The 9,553-nt window shown below is 34.9% G+C and overlaps 1 protein-coding gene across 1 annotated transcript in view; it reads left to right on the top strand.

Annotated features, from left to right (window-relative positions):
* Positions 1-393: 393 nt before the first annotated feature.
* Positions 394-9,553, top strand: part of LOC107292172 (FRAS1-related extracellular matrix protein 2-like) — a gene marked incomplete at its 5' end in the record, with an annotated part of 30,856 nt that continues 21,696 nt past the window's right edge. Inside the window, 3 exons of the mRNA XM_015821236.1 lie at positions 394-645; positions 7,511-7,660; positions 8,377-8,586. Of these exons, the coding sequence (XP_015676722.1) occupies positions 394-645; positions 7,511-7,660; positions 8,377-8,586 (612 nt within the window). The remainder of the gene's footprint in view (positions 646-7,510; positions 7,661-8,376; positions 8,587-9,553) is intronic.

The raw sequence follows: 9,553 nt of genomic DNA, 5'->3' as shown, positions 1-9,553 counted from the left end.
AAGAAAATTGACTTATACTCGTTAAGTGGCACAGAGATGTTAGGTCAGGGGTGTCAAACTGCTGGCCTGTGGGCCGGATGCGTCATCTGGAAGCCACGCCCACCCCATTGCTGGCAATGGCAAAACCATCCCGATACATTGCGCGACATCACATGACGTCGCGAGTTTGACACGTCTGTGTTAGGTTGTTATGATTCTGGTTATAATTTGCTTGATGTAAAGCCACTGATAGAACCATAAACATTTGAACACTGTATGCTATATGCTGTAGTTATATAACTATAAATGTAACAAAATTACAGTGCAAATATTGCAGATATAATGTACTGTACATACACAAAAAGAAATACTGTAAATATATATTCACTGACATTTATTTTATTTTTCTTTAAGGGACTGCCACCGGCACAATTCCTTCTACACTCTTGTCATATTCTGACTACATATCTCGTCCTGATGACCATACCAGCCTAATTCGCTTTCATAAGGATGAGAAGGAGAAAATATGCCGGGTCATAATTATTGATGATTCACTTTATGAGGAAGATGAAATATTTAATGTCACATTAAGTATGCCTCTGGGTGGAAAAATTGGAGCTGCATTTCCAACTACTAAAGTCGTCATTTTAGCTGATATAAATGATCGTGAGTAGAAAGAATACAGATCTTTTCAAGGTTTATAATATTCAGTGCATTTATTCAAGTTTTGGTCCCTGAGTACTTATTCCCTCGCTTTATGAAGTCTTGTACACATGTTAGTCACTTCTTGTATTTATCTACACATTATCTATCTGTCTGTCTAGCTTATCTATCTATCATCTATCTATCCATATACTGTATGTGTGTATATATATATATATATATATATATGTATATATGCATATGTACATCTTGGATTACAGAATCATGTTTTCAATCATAAGTCATATTATTTGTTCTATTCTGGACATTTTGTTTCACTTTTAGATGAGATGGGTTATTTAGGTGGGTTTTTAATTTATTTGAATATTTAGTTTTTGTTTGGTGTCTAATATGATTGTTGTATTCATTGCTTTCAATTTTTAGATGGGTTTAAATTGAAAGAAATATTCTGTTTTCTGAAAAGTTGAATAGACAGAACTAACTCTCAAATTATTACTTAAAAGCAAAATGAATTTGATCTGGACTAAGGGCAACACACACTATTGAACAAGAATATTTTGACTCATTCAGTAAAACAGTTCTTCCAACAGTGTGACTCAAACATGATTTGGTTCAGAACCGATTTTGATATAAGATGTTTGTCACCCAAAGTTGTCGGCAGAGATGCTATATTAGATTCTTGGAGGCTTGTTATATTTAAATGTCTTTGAAGTAAAACTTCAGTCATCATTTGATCAATTAAATTTAAAGGGAAACTAATAGCAACTAACTTTACTACAAGCATATAGATGTCTGCTCAGATATATACTTACATCTATTTATGCTAAGCACTTATACTTGGAAATAAAACCCATTGATTTCTATTTAACTTATTTCAATTGTTTCATTGTACAAACTCTATTTCTAACTTATTCCTTTTAATGTATGTATATTCAGTATAAATTTAAAAATAATACATATTGATATTTTAATATTTTAGAAGATGGATTGCTTACATGATTATGCAGTAGAAAACAAATTCTAGTAGTAGTAGTAGTAGCAGCAATAATAGTAGCATCTTTCCTCTACATTTTATCACCTCATTTTCCTTAAAGAATGAAAGCATTTTATATGTAATATCTATCACTGGCTTATTACCAGCCTCTGATTTTGCCCATAATTATGAATAACTGCATCGATACCCTTCGGATACTTAGCAATTCTCATGTAAATGAAACATTTGACTTGTTTAATAATAAATGTGACGAGGCTATCAGACCTAACAATACATGAAAAAGCTTTAAGAATTCAGGGCAGAAGTTGTGTGTGGGGGGGTTTAAATGGAAAGGAAAACATGAATGAATTTCTTCAGTGGAGGATGGTAAAGACTGGAAAAAAGGCAGCCCAAGAGAGTAGAGTTGGTCATGCCATAATAGCTTCTTTATTAAACAGAATGAACATAAAGTACATTACACTTTTCACTTGCATGGCACCCCTCTTATTTTGTCCTTTTCTTGCTAACAGGAAAGGAGGATAAAGAGAGAATTAAGCAACTGTAAAAATCAGAGAGCTATTTTCTTTCCCAGATTTTAAAGGCCAGAAGAGGAGGATGCTTCCTGAAAAAAAAAAACCCTCTCCATTTGGCAACAAAAGATGAACCCTCTTCCATGCTGTGTACTTGTCTCAAGCCTAATGGCATTAATGGGCCCAACAATCAGAGTTCCTGGTGTGCTTCTTATCACAACTTGATTTGGCGTCAGGAAACCTGCCTGTCTGAGTGCTCACAGAACTGTATTTCATTTTTAAGTAAAGTAGTTCAGAGGATCAGTTGCTGGTTGTGGCATTCAGAGAGAAACTTCTCATAAAAGTTTATAGCATTGTGTTTTAGGAGCACATTTCCTAAGCTACTGCATACCTAAATATTTAGGGGAAGGTGGAGAATTCCTGCAGGTAGCAGATCTTTCTGGTCTTCTTTGGTTTCAGATGTTAAGCAGAGTTGGGTCTCATTACTACTTCAGTGGGAGATAATTGGGGAATACCCGCAAGTATTTTCAGTAAACTGAGAAGTTGAAAACATTCTAGAAAAAGGCATGGTCAACCATTTCTACCTAATAGCTAAGAAAATTATAGACTGAGCCCATTTAGTTAGCAGAAGTGAAGCTCAGTTTGAGAACTTCGTTACACTCATCATTTCTGGAAAGAGAATTCTTGAGTTAGGCCATTGGAAGATATTTTTTTAAAAAAATCCCTATTATAGTGTTCAGACTTATAAACTGCTTCATAGTGCTTTACAGCTCTCTCTAAATGGTTTACAGAGTCAGCATATAGCTCCCAACAATCTGAGTCCTTATTTTACCAACCTCAGAAGGATGGAAGGTTGAGTCAACATGGAGACAGTCGGGATCATACTGCTGGCAATGAGCAGAGTTAGCCTACCATATTGAATTTGTGAAAGATTTACAAGATCAGTTCCAGGAATGATTAAAACTGCTGCTAAAATATAATGGATCAGAGCTAAGAATGATGTATGTATATCTATAAGAAAATAGAGCAGGCAATGGATGGAGAGAGGGGAAATCTGCACACTGGAAAAGTGAATGTAGCTTTGTTTATTAGTTTTCATTCAGATGTATCAGTACTAATACTTTTGGACAGTGCACATTTAAGTTAAGATCCAGCTAATTGGTCCCAGAGAGATACTTTGGAGTATGGTGCTGTTGCAGCCAAGCTTCATTTACTAATGTCAGAAAGGACACTCTCATTTCCACAACCCATAGAAAGGCAGAAGGGAAGCTTTGGAGACCTTAATTTCATTCTATAAAGTAAATGAGACATCCCTGTCAGGCATCACCATATTTGCAGCTGAGCACATGTTTAGAATGTTGGCTATTCCGTAGGGTGTCTGTATGTGTCTTGATGTGGCCATTTGGAAGGGAAATTCATTATTTCATTTCTGTAAGGTTGTAATTATAAAAACTGAAGTTAAGACAACAGGGGGAATCAAGGAGGCAAAGAATGAGCCAGATGATATAGCAAAGGGACGATTATTTAAATCATCTTATGTAAATCATTTTGAAGGACATTGTTTTGGGCAACATGTAGAATACTCTGATAACAGGACATTCCATATTTAGAAATGTTGAGAGAGCTTGACTTTCTTGGACTAATTGACTGTCATTCTATAAAGAAATACATATGTCGCATATAGTATGTTTAGGTGTGTGTCATGTATGTGTTTCACTTTGAGAGCAGGCAACTAAATTTCATTTTTGATGTGTGCCATTGTGCCCACAGTAAAAAAAATGACAATAAAGGTTATCTTTATCTTATCTTAAATAAATTATGTTAGTGAATAGCAAGAAATGGATATGCAGAATTGTTTAAAAACTGACAACAATACCCATGCACTGTCATTTTTGTATTTTATTTATTGATTTCTTTCTTTTAAGTTATGGTTATAGGTTTATTTTAATAAATAAAAGACCCTTAAAAATAAAACCTGTCCGAAGTATAAGAGGAAGTGAAGATCACATATCCCCCAGTTTGGCATTTTCCATATGAGACTGTTGCTTTCAGAATTTCCAACTAGAATTTTGAGAGAGTAGTTTCACCACACATAGAGGATGGTGAGTTGAGGTACTCGGGATTAAAGCTTCTGTTTGTTTAATCCAGCATCTACTTTGTAATCTGGTAAAAGAATTAGATTTTGATTCTATTAGATAAAATGTCAGTTATCATATATTACAAATTCTGTTGTTTTGCATCATGAAAATTGTATGTCTCATATTAAATAATGCATACAGAACTGATAGGAAGGTTTAATTTTAAGAATTTTAGAAGGTAATCAGTGGTTTGTTTGCTCTGCACAGTAATATGACAGCTGGTGACCTATATGACCAGCAAACTGCTCATGTTTCCTATTAAAGAAAAAGCTGCATAATCAAGTACTGAAGACCAAAAAAATCTAGTCTTTTGATCTTCATATTCCTCCTAGGGGTGAACAATATGGGTTTTGTTACTAGCCCTTGATCATACTCTAGGAAGCTGTGGGTTTTGTATTATTTTCCTGTTATGCAGAAACATGCTGCCTGCTCATGTGTAACTCAACAAAGGATCCAGTTATACGATAATGAGCTTTGAAGATGGAGATGCAAACAACTTGTGATTTTACAAGGAAGTGGAAATCTTACCATGGTTTTCTACAGGAATGTTTAAGTGGCAGGGCAGGTAGAACAGGTTTCAGCCCTGGCACACGTGTTTCTCAATTGTGGAGGGACCACTGGGGATAGCCTGCCTGAGCAAATTCTCTGAGGGCCTCTTTGAAAAAACAGAAATGCCTTTTAAATGAGTAGTTTACACAGAACATTTCACTGTGAGGAGGCTAGTATTTTCAACAATAAAAGTATTTTTATTTACTTATGACATAGTTAATAGATAAGGAAATAAAAGAGTTTAGTGCACAATTAGATGTTGAGATTATAGCCATCCCAGACTTTGGGAGGGATAAATGAGAATCTTAAACATCAATGGTCACAGGAACCAGAATTTAAGATATAATAAACAGTTAATGTTTTGCTTTGTCTTTAATTTGCAATTACATTATCTGATTTAAACTATATATGCTATTCAAAAAGTTTCCCTTTGCTTCCCTTTGTGATTAAAGCTCATGAGTTAATATAGATTTTACAAACTGATTACTAATATGAGGAAATGTGAGTTTATAGTTTTACTTTGAGGTATTTACAGGTTCTTCCTTCAATTTTATCCCTTACAATAAAATGTAAGAGTATTATTATATATAAATTTTATTTGGGATTGGCTTTATTTTGCATTGTTGTTATCAATATCCAATCTACAAAAGAGATCTTTACTATCCACAGTACACTGTACTATTCAGTTCCACAGATTAATGTTTTAGATGCATTTTCAGTTATACCACTATAGAAAATGGGTTTTAGGTTGCACTTGGCAAAATAATCTGAGAATGAGTTCAAAGTCTGATTTATACCTGACATATTTACATCATTATATTTTTTGAAAATTGATCTTAATTGCAGAGAGCTATGTGTATGTAAATGTATGTAGGATAAATATCTGTTCAGATTAAGGAGGACAGTTTGAAGGAAAAAGGAGAGAACCATTAACTAATGACAAGGGAAAGATAGATTAAGTCTGGGACATATGGAAAATTTGCACAAATATTTCAGTCTGTTACCCTAACTGGAATGCTAACCCTGCAAGGTAGACAAAACTAAGAAACTATAAATGCCAGTATGTCTATGGAGATTCTCAGTCATCCAGTCATGGTTGTCCCAAAGGTACTTTTTTCACAAGGCAACTGGACTTTCTTGTTTTTCTTTGAAGATGTTTCACTTCTCATCCAAGAAGCTTCTTCAGCTCTGACTGGATTGTGGGGAATGGAAGGATTTATACCCCTTGCAGACAGCAAGGAATATAATGTAGAATGCAGTGAGCCATGTGCAGATCTGTACATTGGGGAAACAAAACAACCACTTCATAAATGCATTGCCCAACACAGGAGAACACATCAATCAGGACAAAATGTAGCAGTCCATCTGCATTTAAAAGAGAAAGGCCACTCTTTCAAAGACAGCAAAGTCCACATTTTGGACCAAGAAGATCACTGGTTTGAAAGAGGGGTGAAAGAGCCATCTATGTCAAAATTGAACAGTCTTCTCTCAACAGAGGGGGAGGGATACGACATCATCTATCTCCAATCTACAACACAGTCCTTTCAGCAATTCCAAGAAGGCTCTACACCCTTTTGCACTATTCAGGTGACCCTGATGACACAGATAAGCCTCCAGGTGGCTCAATGACTCTCTGAAATAATGCAGATGACCAACTGCTTGCAAGGAGTATAAATCCTTCCATTCCCCACCATCCAGTTAGATGGTGCCTCATGAAAAAGCACCTTTGGGATATAAAGGTCAGTACTATTTTTACTGACAGTCCTTGCTTAGCAACTGCAAATGGGACAGGCAACTCTGTCATTAAGTGCTGTGGTTGCTAAGCAGAAAAATCATATGGCCACAAAGTCCTTACAACAAAACTTCTTGTTCTTTTGTTAAGTGAGATGTCATCTTACTGCAATTTGTGGCTTTACTTCTGTGTTCAGCATTAAATCTGCTTTTGGAAGCCAGTTAGGAAGCACATGATAACATAACTGTGGGATGCTGCAGATGTAAGGATTGGATGCAAAGCTAGGGTTGTTTTTTTTAAATTTCTTTATGTAACTTTCAATTGTGGCTAAATAAGGCAGTCTATAAGCAAGGACTACCTGAATTGTCCAGAACCTTGCAAGGCTGAATGTGCTTCTCACTCCCTCAATTTATCTTCATGTGAATTAGGGAGGGGTTTGCCCAAGTTATTTTCTCAGGTAATTTATTGGACAATACCTACTATTGCCTTGGTAGCAGTTCTTCTTATCCTTCCAGGCGATCCCTTCTACCCTTTGCCAGATAGTTGTCCCTAGTTCACATGGAAATAAGGAGGAGGAGAGTACAATCAGATTTTCAGTATTATGTTACTATAGTCGATATAAATAAAAGTAATCTATTAAATTTACTAAGAGCGTGAAGGTTACATATGTTATTGCATGTTCCCCATGATTTTCTCTGATCTTGATTCAGCGTGAGGATCTAGGAAATATTGGGGACATTAAAAATAAAACCAAAAATATTGATAGATCCCCTATTTTATGCCAGCTGACAATTGTTAACATTTTAAAATCTCCAAAAGTATTTATCCTTTGTTTCCCCTTTTTTTAATTGTCCAGATGACTAAATACAAGAACTCTGGTCTTTTTTTCTTTTCTTTTTTTTAAAATGATTACCATTTTCTTTTCTATCTTTGTTTTATGTCTTAGAACCTGCTTTTTATTTTGGTGGCACTGAATATTACGTTGCTGAGAGTGCTGGCTATGTAGAAGTTCGTGTTTGGAGAACTGGAACAGACTTGTCTAAAGCAGCCACTGTAACTGTGCGTTCCAGGAAAACTGAACCAGTATCTGCAGAAGGTGAATTGTTTCATCTGTATTACTACTATATACTAATTATTGAGTAGATATATACTAATATATCTACTCAGTAGTTTCTCACCAAACATTTTGTCCTATGTTGACATTAAGGGCTTCATATATATGAGCTATATATTGTTCATAAACTAACAGGTAGATAGAAAAGTACCATATAAGCAAAATTCCAGCAGCCCCAACATTCAATGAATTTGTTGCTCCAATATTCTGTAATTTTATTCCCTGAGATTGTTTGAATAAGGCACAGAATGATTCCCTCTTATTTTGTTGGCCCAGCCACATTCTGGAACCACAAAATGATCTAATTCAGCTATATGCTATAGCAGTATCCTCAAAGAAAAAAAATGCTTTCAAATGTGAGGAAATAAAATTCAATATCCTGTGCTCTGCTCATTCTAATTCCTGTATGTCAGTTAAATTTAGAAATTTCCTGACATAATCTCAAAGTAGAGATGAAAACAAGACAATGTCAGTGATGGTTTTCCTGTGACAAAAAGTGATTTTGATTATTGTAGCCTTTTATTTGATCTCCTTTTGACATTCTAGAACAGTTCTCTAAAGTGATAGAAAGTTCAATTGTCCTATGGTTGGGTGTCCAAAATGCATGAAAAAAGCATTTTAAAATGTGTATAACCTGACATCTGGATCATATGAACATTAGTGTACACATAATTAAATGTCCTCTCTTCTTCTTTTAGCTGGAGTTGATTATGTTGGCATAAGCCAAAACATGGATTTTGCTCCTGGGGTAAACATGCAGACTTTTCGTGCAATTATCTTGGATGATCTAGGACAGCCCGTTCTTGAAGGCCCAGAAAAGTTTGAACTTGTTCTACAGATGCCAATGAATGCAGTGCTTGGAGAGCCAAGCAAAGCTACTATTATCATAAATGATACCATCACTGATTGTAAGCATTGCAGATTGTTTTCTATAAATTGACTGTTTACCAAATATTTTCTGGTAAAACTAGAAGATAACAGATCCATACGTGCATACAAGACAGTGCTAAAACTGAATTTGGGAAATAGAACTTGTATACTTTTTAGAAAAAAATGGAAATTATATCTAGGAAGTCTGAATTTTAGAGAAAGCATTCTTTCCTTTCTACTTACCTAGCTACCAAGATAGTAATAGGACATAGACTATACTGGAGTTCATTATAAATCTGGAGAACCATCCTAAGCTACACTTCACTTCCAGAAAAGGTTGGAATGCCTAATGCAGATCTTATAGATCGGGAGTTTGTATTTTCTTTAAAAAAAAAAAAGATGTTAATTAGTGATATCGTTTTGCCATTATTTTCCTTCATTTTTAATAATTTTGAAACATTTGTAACTTTGCCTTCTAACAGCATCCTTTAGAGTAGAATAGAAAATGGCACTGCTAAATATCTTACAGCTTTCATTGGCAACTATTCAAACATGAAGAAAATAGCTTTCCTGTCAATTAAAGACAAAATTAGAACAAACTTTCTTACTAATAGCCTTTGATACAATTGTCTCCAACCTGGTCTCTTAAAAACCTTAACTAATTCCCATCAGTTTTAGCAAACAAGATTAATATCAACTGATGATATGGAGTTTGGAAGTTAATATACCTGAAGGAAGGAAGCCGGAGAATGCTGCTCTAACAAAATGCTCTCCAAGAAATCAAATTTTAAGTATAGGTAGTGCTCGACTTACAATCACAATTAACTTCAAAATTTCTGTTGCTAAATGAGACAGTTGTTAAGTGAATTTTGCTCCATTTTATGATCTTTCTGGCCACACTTGTTAAATGAATCACTGCAGTTGTTAAGTTAACAACATGGTTGTTAAGTGAATCTGGCTTTCCTGTTGACTTTGCTTGTTAGAAGGCTGCAAAAGGTGATCACA

Source organism: Protobothrops mucrosquamatus, unplaced genomic scaffold (genome assembly GCF_001527695.2).
Source record: "Protobothrops mucrosquamatus isolate PMUCROS unplaced genomic scaffold, P.Mucros_1.0 scaffold1283, whole genome shotgun sequence".
NCBI classification, from domain to species: domain Eukaryota; kingdom Metazoa; phylum Chordata; class Lepidosauria; order Squamata; family Viperidae; genus Protobothrops; species Protobothrops mucrosquamatus.
Note: the sequence above shows the minus strand (reverse complement) of the source record. Positions and strands in the feature narration are given on the sequence as shown.